Source organism: Molossus molossus, unplaced genomic scaffold (genome assembly GCF_014108415.1).
Source record: "Molossus molossus isolate mMolMol1 unplaced genomic scaffold, mMolMol1.p scaffold_m16_p_1, whole genome shotgun sequence".
In the NCBI taxonomy this organism is placed as follows: Eukaryota; Metazoa; Chordata; class Mammalia; order Chiroptera; family Molossidae; genus Molossus; species Molossus molossus.
In genome coordinates this window covers 102425434-102446946 of record NW_023425344.1, presented here as the reverse complement: position 1 = coordinate 102446946, position 21513 = coordinate 102425434, and the positions used below count along the sequence as shown (strand labels likewise).

Sequence of the window (21513 nt, the reverse complement as noted above, 5' to 3'; positions counted from 1 at the left end):
ATTAATACAGAGATTTAGAATAAATGAAGGAAGATGCTAACATAGGTACATGTTTTCATCTGCTTCCATATATAGTTGACCCTTGAACAAAATGGGTTTGAACTACCAGGGTCCACTTATACATGGATTTTTTTTTCAATAAATATGTACAGTACTGTAAATGTATTTTTCTTATAATATTATTAACATTTTTTCTCTAGCTTACTTTTATTGTATATAATTATATATAATACAAATAACACAAACTATTTGTTAATTATTTATATAATTATTTTGTTGTTGTTAATCCTTACCAAGGATACTTTTTTCATTGATTTCTAGATGGAGTGGAAGGGAGGGAGGGAGGGAAAGAAAGAGAGAGAGAGAGAAACATCGATGTGAGAAAGGCACATCAATTGGTTGCCTCCAGTATGATCTTGACTAGGGAAGGGTATCGAAACCCCAACCAAGGTACATTCTCTTGACCAAGAATTGAACCCACAACCCTTCAGTTTCCAGGCCAATGCTCTACCACTGAGCCAAACTTGCCAGGGCAAATGTTTATATTATTGCTCAGGCTTCTGGTCAACAGTAAAGTTTCAGGGGAGTCAAAAGTTTTATGTGGATTTCTAACTGCAGGGAAGGGGAGGGAAGAACTAGGGGTAGGGGAGTGGTGATGTCCCTAACCCCTGCATTGTTCAAGGGCCAATTGTAGCCCTGGCCAGTTTGGCTCAATGGTAGAGCGTCAGCCCACAGACCAGTGAGTCGTGGGTTCGATTTTGGTCAAGGGCATGTACCTCGGTTGCAATTCATCCTCAGCCCTTTTTGGGGTCGTGTGGAAGGCAGCCACTCGATGTGTCCCTTTCACGTCGATGTTTCTCTCTCTCTCTTCCTCTCTCTCCTTCCCACTCTATCTGAACAAAAACGGAAAAATGTCCTCGGGTGAGGATAAAAAAAAAAGTCAACTGTATTACTTTTCCAACCTCATCCAGCACCACTACAAGTTTTTTGAACATGTGTTTACCTGTACAGTCCATATTAAAGCACATCTCTAAGGAATTATATGCAAAAGAGGAAGGGCTTAGTGAATGAAAAAAACAATTAAAAGTGTAATGGGGTTGGGTGACTGTGTCATTTGTCATTCCCGTCATTGCCAGAGTTGTTCTTCTGATCTGGCTTTCTTTCCTACCATTATTTCAGAACTACACACTTGGCCAAAAGGGTCAAACTGCAGAGAAATAAAAATGACTCTTCCAAGGGCACATCAATGAGAGCTTGTACTCTCATTTGTACTACCAGTTGTGATTTTGTTACTAGAAATTGAAGTTGTAGGAATCACACTACCTGATATCAAACTATACTACAAGGCCATAGTAATCAAATCTGGCATAAAAACAGACTTATAGATCAATAGAACAGAATAGAGAGCCCAGAAATAAACCCACATCTTAAAGTCAATTAATATTCAACAAAGGAGGCAAGAACATACAATGGACTAAAGATGGTCTGTTCAATAAATGGTGTTGGGAAAATTGAACAGATAAATGCAAAAAAAAAAAATGAAATTAGACCCTCTTCTTACACCACAACAAGAATAAACTAAAATGGATTAAAGACTTAAATAGAAGACTTGAAACCCCAAAAATCCTGGAAGAAAACATAGGTAGTAAAATCTTGAACATTTCTCATAGCAATATTTTTTTTTCTAATATATCTCCATGGGCAAGGGAAACAAAAGAAAAAATAAACAAATGGGACTACATCAATTTAAAAAGTTTTGCACAGCAAAGGAAACTATCAACAATGAAAAGACAACCCTTTGAATGGGAGAACATATTTGTTGATACATTTGATAATGGGTTAATATCTAAAATTTATTTAAAAACTTATAAAACTCAATCCCCCCCCCCCAAACAATCCAATTTAAAAAATGAACAAAGGACCTAAATAGACACTTCTCCGAAGAGGACATACAGATGGTCAATGGACATATGAAAAGATGCTCACTAATCTTTACAGAAGTGCACATTAAAACCACAATGAGATATCGTCTCACATGTTAGAAGGTCTACCATCAACAAACAAGTGTTGTGGAGGATGTGGAGAAAAGGGAACCTTTGTGCACTGCTGGTGGAAATGCAGATTTGTGCAGCCACTGTAGAAAGCAGTGTGGAGTTACCTCAAAAAATTAAAAATGGAACTACTCTATGACCCAGCAACTCAACTTCTGTGATTTTTTTTTTCTTAATTCAGAGAGAGAGGAAGGAGAGTGAGAGAGAGATAGAAACATCAACAAGAGAGAAACATTAATATCGATTGGCTGCCTCCTGCATAGCCACTGCTAGGGGTGAAACCCAGGCATGTGCCCTGACTGGGAATTGAACCAAGAAACTCTTGGTACATGGGTCAATGCTCAACCACCGAGCCACACTGGACAGGCCACTTCTGGGAATTTATCCAAAGAAACCCAAAACACTAATTTAAGAGAATATATGTACCCCTGTGTTCGTTGCAGCATTATTTACAATAGCCAAGTTTTGGAAGCAGCCTAAGTGTCCATCAGTAGATGAGTGGATAAAAAAGCTGTGGTACATATACACAATGGAATACTATTCGGCTGTAAAAAGGAAGAAAATTTTACCCTTTGTGTCAGCATGTTTAGACCTGGAGAACATTACGCTAAGTGAAATAAGCCAGTCAGAGAAAGACAAGTACCGTATGATTTCTCATATGTGTAATATAATGAACAAACTGAACTAACTAACAAGCAAAATAGAGACAGACCCACAGATAGAGAGCAAGCAGACAGCTCTGGTGGTGGGGGGCAGACTGCTGGGGGGAGGTGAAGGGATTAAGCAAAAGAGAAAAAAAGAGGAAGAACTCATAGACACAGACAACAGTGTGGTGACTGTGGTTGGGGGGATGGGTGGAGGTAGAAGAGAATATATGGGGGAAATGGTGATGGAAAAAAATAATAAAGGGAAGAATAAAAATAAGTTTTAAAAAATAAATGGATAAGGAAACTGAAGTTAATCCATTGATTAGATTTACATTTAACAAAGGATTGCTAGACTACCCCAGTGGTTCCTGGATGGCCTTAGAAGATAGAGCTTGATATTTACAAAATAAAAGCAAATAAAGCTGTTGCATTGCAGTAGTACAACTGAATAGTAAAGATAAAAATTTAACATTGAACAGCAATAGTTGTTTCTTTTCTCAGTGTGTATTTCACTGAAATACAAGTGAAATGTGACCTTTGAAAGAAAATATTTATAGTCTGAAACTATGTCTCTCCAGTATTGCAGAGTAGATGAAATATATAATCTGGCTAACAAGCTGTACTTTTCCCAAGAGGACCAAATCTTATGGAAGGATTCTAACCTTGTTTTCTCAAGTCTTACAGAAACTAAATATTGAATGAAGTAACAAGAATGAAAACTAATTATGTAAAATGAAGGCAAAAGGAAAACGTTAGAAGTATAAAATTATCTTGAAACATATACATATATATATATAAATCTATATAGATATGTATACATTTTACTTGAGCTTTTCAATTGTTTATAACCAGAATTAAAAAATAATAAAATTTTTCTTTGGTTCCATAGTAGATGAACATTTAGTAAAAGGAAAATATTTACTCCTTTACCCAAGAAATATATTTTGAGCACCTACCATTTGTGAGAATCCGTTCTAAGAGTATGGAATATATCAATCAGCCGATTTAATTTTTTTTAAATCCTTTTCCTTTCTTTTTCCAATTTTTATTAATTTATTTTTGTTACAGATGTTTCTCCTTTTTCCTCCCCTAGACACCCTCCTCCCTCCCGCCCACCCCCACGCCCCCAGCATTGTTGTCTTTGTCTATTGGTTATGCATACATGCATATAAGTTTTTTGCTTCATCTCATCCATCCCCCCAGCCTCCCTATTCTGAGGTTCTCATGGTGCTTACATGCCAGTGGGAAAACCCAAACAATAAATATGATAAATTAGTAAATAAGGTAGTATATTAGATGGTAATGCATGCTAAAGGAAAAAAAAATAGAGCAAGGTCAATTGGATTGGGAGTCCTGAGTTGGAGGGTGGACTGGAATTGCAATGTTAAAAATGAGTGATCAGCTCAGCCTTACAACAGAGGGAGGTACATTAGCTCTCCAGGCAGAGGGAAGAGTTGGGCAGAGCTCTGAAGCATTTAAGGTTTTATTAAATACTCTCTCTGTTTAGGATTCAGAATATTGTTCAATTGTACGAAATCCCCCTTTTTACTGAAGTATCAAGTCAGCAGTCCAAGGCAAATTTTCTAAATGTTCTTACAGTGTTTTATAGCTTTCACAATATCTGAGTTTTTTTCTCCTGCCACTGTTCCTAATCTCAGACAAACTCCATCTCGTTCAACAGGACCATTGTCTCCTCAGTGGAGATGGAAAAAAAATGGAGGTTTGAGAACTTTTAAGGAGATGAAAACACTATAATTTGGTGATGGAATGAATTTAGGACATGAGGGAGATGGACATTTCTGGGGTGTGTAACTAATTAAATGGGGGTGTGCAACTAATTAGGTGGTGGTGTCAGTCAGTGAGATAAGAAACACTGGTGGAGTTTCAGGATTTGCTAGGGAAGGTCATGCTTTGCTTTTTGGATATTTGGAATTTGACTGCATTTAAGACAGCTCTGTTTCTCATGCCTTTCCCCGACCTAGTTTCCTCATCCTACAAGGTCATGCAGTTTGGTTCTGGCCACAGCAAGCATAACATCACTGCCTTGGGCACATGCACTGCGCTGCATGTGCCCAAGGTTCTGCTTTCGGGTTTGACCAGCCACCAGCCCCTCATACAAACACCTTTCCTCAGGTCATGGAATCCTACTCTTATTCAAAAACCAATTTTAAATGATGAACTACTGAAAACTATTCCCAGTTCGCCAAAATGGAATTATTTCCTCCTTGCTCTTTTCAGGACATTTAATTTTTACTTCAGTTGTGGCATTTGCCATGTGCCTTTTGTCATTTTAAATGTTTATGTTTATATTTCCTATTAGATTAAAACTCATTGAATGCAGGGTCTGGATCTTATTTCATATACAGTAACCCCTCAATACTTAAGACAAGGCCTTGCATATAGCAGAGTCTCAATAAATAATGGTTGGATTGAATGGCACACTTAGATTTTAATTAAAATGACAGTGATATGAGAATATTCTAAAGAAAATCCCTTCTATGCCCTGGCTGGTTTGACTCATTGGTTAGAGCATCAGCCGGTGGACCAGAGAGGCCCCAGCTTCAGTTCTCGATAAGGGCATGTACCTCGGTTGCAGTTTGTCCCTGACCCCTGCTGGGATTGTGTGGGTTAGCAACCACTCACTGTGTCTCTCTCACATCAATGTTTCTCTTTCTCTTCCCCACTCTCTCCCTCCCACTCTATCTGAAAATAAATGCAAAAATGTCCTTGGGTGAGGATAAAAAAAATCCCTTCCAAAATGTATAGCAATCACTTCCTATAACTGTGTACTTTTTAAAGTATGAAAAATTATTTGCATTATAATTCTGTCTGGTACTTGGTATGTAGTTAAATCTGACAAATCAAAATCATTTGACACTGGAAAAATGAAAGTTGACCAGAACAATAATCAGCCATGATTGATAAGATATTCACTAATATATAAAATTTAGAAACATTTGATGTTCTTATGAAAATGTACTAACTCATTTTAAGAAATATACAATATTATAAGAAAAATCATTCAGAGCTATTATTTACCTAAAGGAACTCCAAAGAATTCAGTTTGTTTCAGACAAACATAGATATCAAATTAATGTCATGATCAAGATTGGACTACACATATTCCTTTGATGAATAATCATTTAGTCATTCTACACGTTTATTGAGTATCAGCTACTCTTTTAGGTGCTTAGGATACATTAATGACAAAAAAAGACATGTAAGAAGATATAAAGTATTTTTGCAACACTGGTTCTTTTTTAATTTTCATTTATAGAATATACTTTTGTTTCTTCAGCATGGATTACATCTTTGATAGCTTTTAAAGGATTTAACTCACAGAGAGAGTTTTTATAAACCAATTTATGCACCTAAATTAATTGTATTTAATTCATGTATTTTTAAAAGCCATGTGAACAAATATATCTATGTCAACTAATACGGTAGTTTTTGAAGCAGTAGCTAGTTGAACTTCCTTGATTTTGACATAGTCTTCAAAAATGAATCCTTCCAAACATATACATGCTAGATGAAATTATCTCCATGTTTTTGTTGATTTTTTCTGTTAACTCTTCCATCAGATTGTGTGTTTCAGACGAGCAGAGACCTGTTCTTTTGTCTTCTTACTTTATCCCAGCATATTTTGTGCTCCATAAATTTAAATAATTGTTGAGTGAATGAATGTAGTAGTGGATGTTCAAACATGTGTAATTCAAGGCTGTGTGTGTGTGTGTGTGTGTGTGTGTGTGTGTGTGTGTGTAGAAGCCTAACAAAATAGAATAAGGATGGAAATGCCACATTCATCACATGGTTCTCTGAGTTTTGCCACAAGGTTGGACCCATCACAAACTTGCTGACCCGATCTTCACATTTCTTAAAATGAAAGGAAATTGGACTGCATTATATTTAATTATTCTTCTCACTCTTATGTCCTGTGATCTTCTATACTGTTAATTGTGTGGCTTCTTAAACGTTAGGCTAATTTTAAAGCTGAACAATGTTATTGACACAACTGTCATGCCACTTGAAGTGTAAATGTGAGTCATCACTAGTGCTACTTTGTCATGACAGCTATTACTGTCTGTTTTTGTTTTTGTTTTGTTTTTTTGCCTCATTTTCTCCATAATGTTTAAGGTCCAAGCAAGTGACAGCAATGCTGACCATGCTTTCCAGAGCCGCCTTTTGCCAGTGGCCCTGTCTTGAAGTAATTGGTGATGCAGACATACAGTTATGGGGGAAATAAAAATAGGCAATTCCAGTGGCCAGGGTGCTTCTCTAGTTGAACTGACCTCAACCTTGACTGGCGGGAGATTGGGAGGCAAGTTTTCCAGAGACAAGGTGTGCTGGATCACTGTGTGCCTTTTCATTGCATTCCTCCAGCACCAAACTAGGCTTCAGCTCTGTTGCCAAAAGGGAAAGACATAAGATTGCTCACTCGAGGAGATACTGTTCCTGCACACCAGCTGACTGGGTAGGGCTCAGTATTTTGATTCAAGCCACTGACTGTATTTCACATCTTCGTATCCTTGATGCCAGGCATAGAAAGATGAGTAACACTTGGTTTTTCTCACAGTTTCTCCCCATTTGCCAGAACGATGAACATGACTATACGTAATTGAATGTGAAAGCATCTCTACTAGTGGTGTATTCTCTCTGCAATGACTTCACCGAGAGGGTGATATTTGAGCCTGACTTTGCATGCCAAGTAGAAATTTGTCAGCTGTGGAAGGAAAGTAATTCCAGGCAGAGAATACAGAATAAGCAAAGTACAGAATCTTGAAAATATGTGACATATTGGGGAATGTTCTGTACAGAGATGATGGGCAATAGTGCTGGAAAGGTTGTCTGAGGCAAGATGGTGAAGATTCATTGATTTCATACCAAGGAATTTTTGAGTCATACTATAGCAAATGGGGAGCCATCTGAGGTTTTTCATCTTAACAGGATCAAACCCTTTGCTACATTTTTGGAAGCTAATACTAAAAGCATCATGGAGGATGAATTCATAGGAGCAGAAGAATGAGGGTACCAGCCAGCCAAGTATTGATCCTCCAGTTCTTCACCTTCCTTTTCATTTTGTTCTCCAGGAATAGTTGTTAGCTGCCAAATGGACCCATAAAAACAGGTGAAAAATTTGGGGCTCTTCACTTCAATCAAGTGAATAATTGGATTTCTTTTTCTTTTTCTTTTTCTTTTGTGGTACGTGCCCCTAGCGGGAACTGAATCCCGGACTCTCTGGTCTGCAGGCTGACGCTCCAACCGCTGAGCCAAACAGGCCAGGGCTCTTTTTCTATTTTTTAAAAAATAATATATAATATGAGTCTCTTTGGAAATAAGGGGATAAATAAGATGATACTTGTTGAGTTCAGCAAATGTAGAAACCAACGATGTGCCAGTACTGTGCCAGAAAACATGGAGGATATGCTTTCATTCATTCATTCATTCAGCAAATGTTTATTGATCACCTACTATGTTCTAAATGTGAACTAATGACACATGGTCTTATACATCTTGGAGCTTACATTGTAGCAAAAGATTCAAATATTAACTAACTCATCCACACAAATAAGTGCATAACTGTAAATTTCTATAAATGCTATAAAAATTATGGAGGAATCTAAGAAATGCAAATAGGAGTGAAACTATTCTTATTATTTGCTCCCTGTCTGTGGCATCACATTTTATTCTCTCTCTTATTTTTTATTAACTTATTTTTATTATAGATGTTTCTCCTTTTCCCCCAATTGACACCCTTCTCCTGATCGCACCCTGTCCTCAGCATTGTTGTCTATATCCATTGGTTACGCATACATGCATATAAGTTCTTTGGTTTATCTCTTCCCTCCCCACATTCGCTCTCCTGAGGTTTGTCGGTCTGTACTCTAATTCTATGAATCTGGGTCTATTTTGTTCATTATATTCCACAAATAAGTGAGATCATATGATATTTGTCTTTCTCTGATTGGCTTATTTCGCTTAGTATAATACTCTCCAGGTCCCTCTATGTTGTCTCAAAAGATAAGAGATCTTTCTTTCTTACAGCTACTAGTATTCCATTGTGTATATGTACCACAGCTTATTTATCTATTCATTTATTGATGGACACTTGGGCAGTTTCCAGATCTTAGCAATTGTAAGTAGTGATGCTATGAACATGGGGGTACATATATTCTTTCTGATTGGTGTTTCAGGCTTCTTAGAATATATTCCTAGAAGTGGGATCACTGGGTCAAATGGAAGATCAATTTTTAACTTTTTGAGGAAACACTATATTGTTTTCCATAGTGGCTGCACCAGTCTGCATTCCCACCAGCACTGTACTAGAGTCCCCTTTTCTCCACACCTTCGCCAGCACTTGTTGATGGCAGCCATTCTGATAGGTGTGAGATGATATCTCATAGTCATTTTAATTTGCACCTCTCTGATGGTTAATGACATTGAGCATTTATCCATATGTCTCTTGGCCATTTGTATGTCCTATTTGAAGAGGTGTCTCTTTAGGTCCTCTGCCCATTTTTAATTGGGTGTTTTGTCTTCCTTTTGTTAAGTTGTATGAGTACTCTATATATTTTGGACATTAACCCCTTATCTGATATATCGTTGGCAATTATGCTCTCCCATATAGTGGTTTCCCTTTCCATTTTGATGGTTGTTTCTTTTGATGTGCAGAATCTTTTTAGTTTGATGTAGTTCCCTTTTTTTCCTTTGTTTCTCTTGTCTTAAGTGTTGTATCAGTGAAAATTCTGCTGCGTATGATGTCTGAAATTTTGTTGCTCACATTTTCTTCTAGGAGTTTTATGGTTTAATGAGTTACATTTAAGTCTTTTATTCATTTTGAATTTATGCTTGTGTATGGTGTAAGTTGTGGTCTATTTTCATTTTCTTGCATGTAGCTGTCCAATTTTCCCAACACCATTTATTAAAGAGGCTGTCTTTACTCCATTGTATGCTCTTGCCACCTTTGTCAAATATTAATTGAGCATAATGTCTTGGGTCAATTTCTTGGTCTCTGTTCTGTTCCATTGATCTATATGCCTGTTCTTGTGACAGTACCATGCTGTTTTGATTACAGTGGCTTTATAGTATAACCTGATATGCAGAATTGTGATCTCTACTACTTTGTTCTTCTTTTTTCAAGATTGCTGTGGCTATTCAGGGTCTTTTTTGGTTCCATATAAACTTTTGGAGTATTTGTTCTAGTTCTGTGAAATATGTCATTGGTATTTTAATGAGATTGCATTGAATCTATAGATTGCTTTGGGTAGTATGAACATTTTAATGATATTAATTCTTCCAATCCATGATCAAGGTATATACTTCCACTTTTTAATATTTATTTCTACTTCTTTTTTCATTGTCTTGTAGTTTTCTGAGAACAGGTCTTATACTTCTTTGGTTAAGTTTATACCTAAGTATCTTCTTAGTGTTTTTGCTGTAATGGTAAATGGGAATGTTTTTTTCATTTCTCTTTCTGTGACTTCATTATTGATGTATAAGAATGCCATTCATTTCTTTATGTTAATTTTGTATCCTGCTACTTTACCAAATTCATTCATTAGCTCTAGTTGATTTTTTGTTTAATCCTCACCCAAGGACATTCTTCCATTTTTCTTCAGATAGAGTGGGAGGGAAGGAGAGAGAAAAGCATTGACCTGAGAGAGACACAAGTGGTTGCTTCCCACATGACCCCAACCAAGGTCGGGGACAAATGGTAACCAAAGTACGTGCCCTGGACCAGAATCAAACCCGCAACTCATTGGTCCTCAGGCCAACCTTCTAACACTGAGCCAAACTGGCAAGGGCAAGCTCTAGTAGATTTTTTATGGAGTTTTTAGTTTTTTATGTACAATATTATGTAGTCTGCAAATAGTGACAGTTTCCCTTCCTGCTTTCCAATTTGGATTTCTTTTATTTTTTCTTCATGTCTAATTGCTGTGGATAAGAATTCCAGAATAGGTTAAATAAGACTGGCAAAAGTGGGCATTCCTGTCTTGTTCCTGTTCTTAAAGGAAAAGCATTTAATTTCTGCCCATTGACTATGATGTTGGCTGTAGGTTTTTCATATATGGCCTTTACTGTGTCAAGATATGATCTCTGATGAATGATTTTTCAGCATCTATTGATAAGATCATGTGGTTTTTATCTTTCATTTTGTTTACGTGGTGCATCACATTTATTGATTTTCGAATACTGTACCAGCCTTGCATTCCTGGGATGAATCCACTTGGTCATGGTGAATAATTTTTTTGATGTATTGATGGATCTGATTTATTATTTTGTTAAGGATTTTGGCATCTGTAGTCATCAGGGATATTGGCCTCTAGTTTTCTTTCTTTGTAGTGTCTTTATCTGGTTTTGGAATTAGAATTATGCTGGCCTCATAAAATGAGTTCAGAAGTCTTTCTTCTTCTTGGATTTTTTTTAGATAGTTTGAGGAGAATGTGTGTTAGATCTTCTTTGAATATTCGGTAAAACTCCCCCATGAAGCTGTCCGGGCCTGGGGTTTTGTTTGGTGGGAGTTTCTTGATTACCGCTTCAATTTTCTTAGCTGTTATTGGTCTGTTCAAGTTTTCTATCTCTTCCTGGTCCAGTTTTGGGGGACTGTGTGTTTCTAGAAATATTTCTTTTGAATTTTTTTAGTGTCTGTGTCATTTATTTCTGCTCTGACCTTTACTAATTCTTTCCTTCTACTTGCTGTGTATTTTTGTTTTGTTTACTCTCTATTTCTTTAAGTTGTAGGGTTGGAAAGTCATTTAGAAATTTTTCTTGTTTCTTAAAGTAGGCCTGTATTTCTATTAACTTCCTTCTCAGGACTGCTGTCACTGCGTCACATAGATTTTGTGTTGTTGTGTGTTAGTTTTCATTGTTTTCCAGGAAGGTTTTAATTTTTTCCTTGATCTTCTTGATAATCCATTCATTGTTTAATAACATGCTATTTAGCCTTCATGTGTTTGAATGTTTTCTGTGTTTTTGTTGTAATTAATTTCTAGTTTCATGCCATTGTGATCTGAGAAGATGCTTGATGTGATTTCAATCTTAAACTTGTAGAGACGTAGTTTATGTCCTAACATGAGGTCTATCTTTGAGAATGTCCCATGTACACTTGAGAAGAATGTGAATTCTGCAGTTTTGAGGTGTAATTCTTTGTAGATAGCTTTTAAGTCCATTTGATCTAGTGCATCACTTAGAGTCTCTGTTTCCTTGTTAATTGTTTGTCTAGAGGATCTATCCAGTGATGTCAGTGCAGTGCGGAAGTACCCTGCTATGATTGTATTGCTTTCAATTTCTCCTTTAAAGTCCTCCAGAAGATTTTTAAATATATTTTGGTGCTCCTATATTGGGTGCATATATGTTTACCAAGGTTATATCTTCCTGGTGGATAGATCCTTTCAATATTATGTAGTGGCCTTCTTTATCTTGTTATGGCCTTTATTTTAAAGTCTTTTTATTGGATATGAATATCACTACCCCAGCTTTTTTTTTCCTTTCCATTTGCTTGGAAAATTTTTTTTTTCCATCCCTTCACTTTCAACCTATGTGAGTCTTTTGTTGTGAGATGGGTGTCTTGTAAAAAAGAAATATATGAGTCATGCTTTCTTATCCATTCAGCTACTCTGTGTCTTTAGATCAGAACAGTCAATCCATTTACATTTAAAGTTATTATTGATGCATACTTATTTATTGCTTGTTTTGTTTATTGTGGTTATGTTTTTCTTTCTATTTCTTCTGCTTATTACAGCAGTCCTTTTAACATTTCTTGCAGTGTTGGTTAGGTTCTAATATATTCTCTTAGCCTTTTTTGGTCTGGGAAGCTCTTTATTTCACCTTCTGTCTTGAATGATAGCCTTGCTGGATAGAGTAGTCTTGGATTCAGATCCTTGTTTTTCATTTCCTTGATTAGTTCATGCCATTCCCTTCTGGCCTGTAGTGTTTCTGTTGAGAAGTCTGCTGAGAGCCTTATCAAGGTTCCTTTGTAGGTAACTTATTGCTTATCTCTTGCTTCCTTTAGGATTCTCTCTTTGTCTTTAATTTTTGACATTTTAATTATGATGTGTCTTAGTGTGGACCTCTTCTTACTTGGGGCTCTCTGTGCTTCTTGAACTTGATTGCCTTTTTCCTTAACCAAGCTAGGGAAGTGTTTTGTCAGTATTTTTTCAAATATATTCTCTAACCCTTGCTCATTGTCTTCTTCTTCTGACACTCCTATGATGTGGATGTTGTTACATTTCATATTGTCCCACAGTTCTCTTAAGGTGTCTCCCTGGTTTTTAATTGTACTTTATTTCTGGTTCTCTGGCCTGGTGATTTTTCTACCGTCTTCTAATTCACTGATCCGGTCCTCGGCTTCCTCTACTCTGCTGGTTATTCCTTCCAATGTGTTGTTTATTTCTGTTGTGTCATTTTTCATTTCCAGTTGGTTGGTTTTCAATGTTTCTATATCTTTACTCATGCTGTTGAGTTTCCTCATGACTATTACTCTGAACTCTACCTCTGATATCTTGCTTAATTCCATTTCTTTTATTTTTTGTCCTGTAGAAATCTCTTATACTTTCATTTGAGATTTGTTTCTTTGTTTCACCATTTTAGCTGTCTCAGTGGGTTTTGGAACCTGCCAAATTTTCCTTGTGGGTGTTGGTGTTCACTGGTTGTGGCTCCCTCTACTGGGTTTGAATGAGTGTGGGAAGACCCATGTTAAACATTGTTGTCAAGCCTTACTTTCCTGAGTAGATTTACAAGTCAAGGAAAGGTTCAATTGTCTAGCTTTTTGCCTGAGGCTATTAGTCTCGGTTACTTGATGACCTTCAATTTGTAGCCCTCAGCTGAATGAAAAATTCCTCAAGCGTAAGAAGATTTTCAGCTGGTGGGGCATGTGCTTACTATCAGTCTCTAGATTTTAATGAGCCTCAATTTGCATTTCTCTGCCCTGGCCTGTTGGTTTTGAATTCCTAAGGAACGGGCCGGGCCGTTGCTTCTCCCAGGGACTCTGGGAAGGGGCTCTTTGAGTAATATGGCTACTATCCTGTGAGGGAGAGATTCAGCACAGAACTCCTGGTGTCCTCCTCTCCAGCTCTCTCCTGAGCCAGAAACTCTGGACTCTCTCCACACAGTTCCAGGTCCATCTGCCCTCCCTTTGCTGGAGCCCAGGGTGTGTGGCTGTAGGTGATTTGGAGCTTTTTAAAACATCCACTTTCTCAGCATGGGGCACTCCCATGTAGTACAACTCTCCACTGCTGTCTGTGGGTTCCTAGCTGGCCCTCACATGCCTTGAGAAGTTCCTACCAAGCTTGATTTGGCATCCTCTTTCTGTTCCTGGTTATACAGGTTCTCTCTAGCTGCCTTTTAGTTGGTTTTTCCAGATTATTTGTCTTTATTTTAGTTGTAATTCCAGTTTGGTCCTGGGAGATAGTCTGTGTAGTGTCCATTCATTCCACTGCCATTTCCCCCTCCACATTTTATTCTCTTAACAGTATCTTTTGTAGAATAGAGTTTTTAATTACATGAAATCCAGCCAATCATTTTTTCTTTCATGGATGGCACTTTTGGTGTTGTATTTGAAAACTCATCTCCAAACTCAATGTTATTTAGATTTTTCTCTTATGTTATCTTCCAGGAGTTTTATGGTGGTGTATTTCACATTTACATCTATGATCTATTTTTGGTTAATTTTTGTGACAAGTATCAGATTAGTCTCCAGATTATTTATTTATTTATTTTTGCACCTGTGTGTTTAGTTGTTTCAGCATCATATTTTGTTTTTGTTTTTTAATATATTTTTAAAATGTTTTTGAGAGAAAGGAAGGGAGAGAGAGAAAAACATCAATGTAAGAGGGAAACATTGGTTGGCTGCCTCCTGCATGCCCCCCACTAGGGATTAAGCCCAAAACCCAAGCATGTGTTCTGACCTGGAATTAAACCAGGACCTCTCAGTCCATGAGACAACACTTAATCCAGTGAGCAACACTGGCCAGGCTCAGCACCATATTTTGAAGTATTATCTTATCATGAGGAACTTTACAGGTAGTAAAGGGAATAAGATCTGTATACAAATGATTGAGGGAAATGACTTAACTAAGATATTTTTCCTGAAGGGTATAAGAATTATGCTTAGGGGTTCAAAACAGGTGGAGTTTGAGGTGGACTGTGAAAAGCAAATAAAAGTTCATCATGGGGCCAAGGAAGAAATGACAGAAACAAAGGGCACATATTACATTTTTTTTAGAAAGATTCCTCTGACTGCAGTGGAGAAGAGTGTGAGAAGGCAGAGGTCATAACAGGGAAAGTGCTTGGAAGGCTATTGAGATGAAATATGGTGAAGGTGGTAGATAGTGGTGAGAACTGTTTAGTTCTTGGAAGAGCTGACAGTTTGTGTATAGATGTGGGGTCTGAGAGAAAGAGAAGAGCCAAGGATCACTCTCAAGTTTTTTTGCCCAAAGAATAAAAATAATGGAGTTACCACTTACTGAGATGAGGATCATGGGGCAGGAGCAGTGTGGGACTGGGGTATTAAAGAGCATGGTTTGGGATGTAAGTTTGCCTGTTAGGATTCCAAGTGAAGTGTCGAGTAAGTAGTTGGAAGCTTAAGCCTGGCGGTAAGCAAGTTTGTCAGTGCATGAGTGGTATTTAAAGGGATGGAATCAGGACGTGAATGTAGATAGAGAAGAAAATAGCTGCAAGGACTGAATCGTGAGAGACTCCAAAATGTGGCAGAAAAATGAGGAGAAACCAGAAAAAGACACTCAGATGAAGATGCTGGTGAATTAAGGAGGAGAATCAAGAGAAGACTATAGGAAGCCAAGTTGGATGTATTCAAAAAGGAATCCGGTTTATGCTGCTGTCAGGTTAAGGAAAATGAGGATTAGAATTAACCTCTGGAGTAGCATTATGAAGGTCATTAATGTCCTTAACAGAAACTGTTTCCATGGAGTGTAGTAAAGACAGCCTGATTGAAATGGGTTTTCTTAATGGGTGGAAAGAAATTGAAGATATTAAGTCTAGAAAATTCTTTTGAGGACTTTTTGCAGTTAAGAAAATGGAACAGTAGGCGGAAGAGACTAGAAGTCAGGGACGGATGTTTTTGTTTGTTGTAACAGCTGAAAAGGGAGAATGAGTGAAGTAGGAGTGAGAGGGGAACCGGCAAAAGTCCTTGGATAAGTGAGAGGAGACAGAATCTAGGGCATGGAAGCAGGGATGGCCATAGATGGAGACCGGGACAGTTTATCAATCGTGACTTAATTCTCTAAGCAATGAGAAAGCATTAAAGTTCACTGTATGAGTGGTATTATTCTTACTATTTCTCATAATCTATTTATTCTTTTCCCTTTTACTATAGATATATTCAGATGCTTAAAAGTATATCAAAAACAAACATTGAAAATACAGTTTTGCTTAAAATAAAGTGGATGATAATTTTATGTCCAGAAAAGTTGAAATGAACCTTTGTGTTTATCTCAGCAACTTCTCTAGTCTTCATGTCAAATCAAGATCCTTATGCTGTGGGCAAAAATTGCTGAAGAATTTTCCTTTGAAAATAAACTCCATAATGCCTGAAATCAATTTTCTATATACATTTAACCTTTTGGAAATCCACAATGTGGTTTATTTTTTATTTTTTGTACTCCTTTTAACTTTTGCTGAATGATAATTTTTTAAACTACCATTCTTTGACTATATCAAACTAAAAAGCCTCTGCATAGCAAAAGAAATCAAGAACAAAACAAAGAGACAGTTGACCAAATGGAAGATGATATTTGCAAACAGTAGCTCTGACAAAGTTTAATATCCAAAATTTATAAAGAACTCATAAAAACTCAACACTAAACAAACTAACAACCCAATTAAAAATTGAGCAGAGGACCTGAAGACACTTGTCCCAAGAAGACATACGAATCGCCAACAGCTATAGGAAAAATGTTCAACCTCACCAGCAGTTAGGGAACTACAAATCAAAACTACAATGAGTCCGGCCGGTGTGACTCAGTGGTTGAGCATCAAGCCATGCACCAAGAGGTTGCCAGTTTGATTCCTGGTCAGGACACATGCCCAGGTTGTGGGTCCGATTCCCAGTTTCGGGCGTGCAGGAGGCGGCCAATAGATGTTCTCTCTCATCAACATTTCTATCTCTTTCTCCCTCTCACTTCTCCTCTCTCTAAGATCAATAAAGGGAAAAAAACTTTAAAAAACAAAATACAATGAGATAGCACCACATTTGTTAGAGTGGCTATTATCAACAAGACAAGTAATAACAAGTGTTGGAGAGGTTGTGAAGAAAAGGGATCCCTCATTCACCGCTGGTGGGAATGTAGACTGGTACAGCCACTATAGAAAATAATCTGGCAATTCCTCAAAAATTTAAGAATAGAGTTTCCGTATGACCCAGTGATCCATCTCCTGGGTATATACCTAAAAAACTCAAAAACATGTATTTGCAAAGATATATGTACCCCTATGTTCATTGCAGCATTATTCACATTGGCCAAGACATGGAGATAACTAAGGTGTCCTTTGATAGAGGATTAGATAAAGAAGATGTGCATACATACATTCGGAATACTACTTAGCCATAAGAAAAGACGAAATGCTGCCATTTGTGACAACGTGGATGGACTTTGAGAATATTATGCTAAGTGAAGTAAATCAGTCAGAAAAAGCCGAGAACCATATAATTTTACTAATATGTAGGATATAAAACTGAGACTCATAGACACAGACAGCAATGTGGTGGTTGTCAGAGGGAAAGGGTGGGGGGTGGTAGAGGGTAATATGACAGTAGAAGATGATTTTACTTTGGGTGGTGGGTACACAGTACAACATACAGATCTTGTATCATAGAAATGTACACTTGAAACCTATATGATTCTATTAATCAATGTCACCCCAACACATTTAATTAAATTAAAAACATAAAATGACCATTTCTTGACCACCAATGACCTAATACTACCTCAGACAAAATTGGAAATCTAATGAATTCAAATCTGTCTAACTCACCACTTTGTAGCAGTTTAAATCCTGTATAGTAATTTAGAGGACACACTAAAACAAATTATTTGTAGGGTAGTTCTTGTTCCTCCATGAAGGATGTTGGACATGTTACATTTTTCAGTGGAGAAGAAAAACAAACAGACAAATACATTAGGCTGTTTTCTGGTAAATTGTTATCGTTGAAATTAGTGAATCAGCTTTATGCATGTTTTTTAGTCTCATACGAATCTAAAATTTACTTCCACTCTGATCAGTAATAAGTTCTCAGACCAGAAAGGGTTTTTCTTTTTGTCTTGCTCCACAGACATGAACGTATTCACACCAAGAAAAGTAACTTCAGCAGACCTTTAATTTCCAATCTGAAGGATGTAGATGATTTAGCAACCCTAGAAGTTTTGGATGAGGTAAGGAACTCAGTTTCATTGAACATCAACACTGTAAATTCTTTTCATGTATGGAATTGATGTGAGGAGCAGGTTGTTTGACGAGCATCTGAACAGCTCATGCTTTCTTTGTTTCTTAGCGCTTTGATTCTCTCTCCGATCTCCAGCTTTAATATGTGTAACGCCAATTTCCAGGCAGCCAAGCCTGGTGTCAATTTTTTTCTGTTTTTGATATTCAAATTGCAAAGGTGTGAGTTTCACTACCATGAGTTGCTTATAGTTCACAGACTCTTCTTCCTCTGGAAGTTTCAAGGGATGATTTACTGAGGCCCAAAACTGTTCTCCTACAGTCTGCATGTGGCCCCCTTCCGCTGCTCCTTGCCTTCCTCTCCTGCTGCACTCACAGTGCCAGTACCCAGACGTCTCCCAGGTCCCTGAAGAGCCTGTTACTGCCATCAGTGGTCGCCCTTATGAGATCACAGCGCCCCTCCTTTTGCAGAGCTAACCTTTTAGGGCGTAGAATTCTGCTTGAAACTCCTTCCTTGTCCCAGTGACCTGGGAACTAGATCAGACATCAGTGTGAGTACAAATCCAAGCCAGTGGATTTTGGTTTCAGCTCTTTTCCCCTCAGCCCCCTTTACTCCAGATAATCAGATCACTGGAGAAGTGAATAGTTCCTTTTCAGTGAAAGGTTGGGTTCTCTATCCTGCCTGATCAAGAGATTTTTATTTTTAAGTACTTCTGGTACATGCCTGATCATTTTGCTCAGAAATGCAACCAATAAGGAGACATTTTCTGAACAGAAGTAGTCATTTGGTAGATTTAGGGTTACATAAACAACTCAAGGACTTCCTCAAAATAATCTCTCTTGTGAACATCAAACATCTTGTAATCAGACAGTATTTGCAAGTCAGAGATTGCCGAAACCTTTATGAATCCTAATGTACAAATTTTCCAATGATATGGCCTTGCTATCACATTGCTGACCTCTATGTTGAACACTGGGTTGTTTGTTGCTGCTGTCTGTGCTTTCTTTTTGTCTTTTTTTTTTTTAACCTAAGAACTTTTGTTCCTATCTTGTGTCATGTACTATTTTAATGACCCCATTAAAATTGATTTCATGTACTCATAACTTATCAACTATGAAAGTTACTTTTCTGTACTTTATTTTATTTTTTTCCATCACCATTTATCCCTCTACGCCCTCTTCCACCTCCCCACCCCTCCCCACCACAATCACCACACTGTGTGTTTCATTCTGCCTCATAAGGCCAAATGTCTAAGCAAAGGGCTAGAACACTCCACAGAACCACTGAAGAACCTCAATTTGGAATAATACCATGTTCGCTGTATCTTCCCTTTTCTTTTCTAGTGTACTTTCTCTTTATTTCACCTTCTGCACTTACTTATTTCCTTGAAAGCATCATATATATAATATCTCTGCAATATCAGATTTGTCCTTTGGAAAACACAGGTAACAATAGCATCCCTCTACGGCTCCCAAAACAAAAGACAATGCCTGTCGAGTTAAAGGGTAGTTGTTGACCAAATATTACACGTTTTACTATTAATACATCTATTTCTTTCTACAGCCTTGGTCCAGATTCCAGATATTTTATGAATTATTGTTTGCTTTTAAAATTGTAATCAACTGTAAATGATTTTTAAGAAAAATATATTATTTTTACTTTATTATAGAATACAGTCTCTGAACAGCTTGAGAAGTATTATTCCAGAGATCAGATTTATATCTATGTGGGAGACATACTCATTGCTCTTAACCCTTTCCAGAGTCTGGGTCTTTATTCCACAGAGGTATGTGGTATGCCTTGCATTCTCTTACTTTGTACTAGTAATTATACTATTCAGATATTTAAATTAATTTAAATTATGCCAAAGAAAGTTTTGTTCAGTACCTTGAATAAACAGTTTAAATAACTATTGTTCTAACATAGAGATAGGAAAAGGTAGAAAATGAATTCATATGGATGGATGTTGTATGTGGTCTTCCTTTTCCCAAAAGTATGTGGCAGAATGTTATTTACTTACAGTTATTGATAATTAGTCTATATTGTACATCATATCAATACACAGATGTCTAAAAATGTATCTGCTCAATATCTACCTCTGACCCTAGTGTCAGAGAATTAAAGTTACAATTACATTGCTTATATAGGCAATATGTATTTAGCAGCTATAAAATGTGTCCTTATGAATTTATAAATCCATTTGACATATTGATTCTCTTTTTAATATCAGACCTTGTGTGTTGCATGAATATAAATATATAATTATCCATTTTTCAACCCCTAATGGTTTAAATATAGTAGAATTAAATGAGGCAGTTTTTAATTAGACCCATTCTCTTCTAGCTATTTGTGTACTCCAGAAAATTATGTAACACTGTGCCTAAGAGTTATGTTTTATATGTGCAAAACACGCAGTTCTGTCATTCTCTACCACCTTAAAAATTACAAGAATAATGGTAAATTGCCCTGGCCAGTTTGGCTCAGCAGTTAGAGCGTCCGCTCGCAGATTGGAGAATCCCCGGGTTCAGTTCCCACTAAGGGCATGTACTTCAGTTGCAGTTTGTCCCTGGCCCCGGTTGGGGTCATGTGGGTGGCAACCAGTTGATGTGTCTCTCTCACATCAATATTTCTCTCTCTGTCTTCCCCCTTACTCCCTCCCACTCTATCTGAAAATAAATGCAAAAATGTCCTCGGGTGAGGATTAAAAAAAAAAGAAGAAGAATGGTAAATTTATGAACCTTTACCTGAGTGTCAGGTGATTTGGGCTTAGTACAAATTGTGCTATCAATTAACTATAGATCTTGGACAAATCAAGTGAGAGAATATATGTAAAATGATGTGAAAAGAAAAAAAAAAATGGTGGTCACATGTCAAACATTATTGTATCCAAGGGATAGTCAACAAAATGATACCTGATTGTCTTATTTGTAAATTGTCTTTTTACTTAAAGAAATAATAGTATTTTTAAACCTTAAGTTCTGTTTTGGAGTGGTATGCACTTCCAAAAGAGTCTTCTTTGAAGTACTGCTGCCAGAGTGATGTTATATCATACTGTCATATCATATTTCTGGCTGTTTTGTGTCAGGCACTTTTATTCTACACAATTTGCATGAATTCTGCATATATCTAAGTGTGTGTAACATGTATGTAATGTTTTGGCGGTATGAAACTTTATTTTTATATACATTATGTTTTAAAAATTTTAGCTCTACCTATAAATAATCAGGGATGAAACAAAACAAAAACAAAAGCCCTACAAAATGTCCTTTTTTTAATCCTTAGCATTCCAAACTATATATTGGAGCAAAGAGAACTGCCAACCCTCCTCACATTTTTGCGGTGGCTGACTTAGGCTACCAGTCTATGGTAACATATAATTCGGATCAGGTAAGGAGTCTCACATTCTCAGAAACTTCCCTCT

The 21513-nt window shown here is 37.0% G+C and overlaps 1 protein-coding gene across 1 annotated transcript in view; it reads left to right on the top strand.

Moving 5' to 3' along the window:
- MYO3A (myosin IIIA) overlaps positions 1 to 21513 on the top strand; it is a 207743-nt gene that overhangs the window by 79440 nt on the left and 106790 nt on the right. The window contains 3 exon segments of the mRNA XM_036268716.1: positions 17985 to 18084; positions 19762 to 19878; positions 21375 to 21479. Coding sequence (XP_036124609.1) covers positions 17985 to 18084; positions 19762 to 19878; positions 21375 to 21479 — 322 coding nt within the window.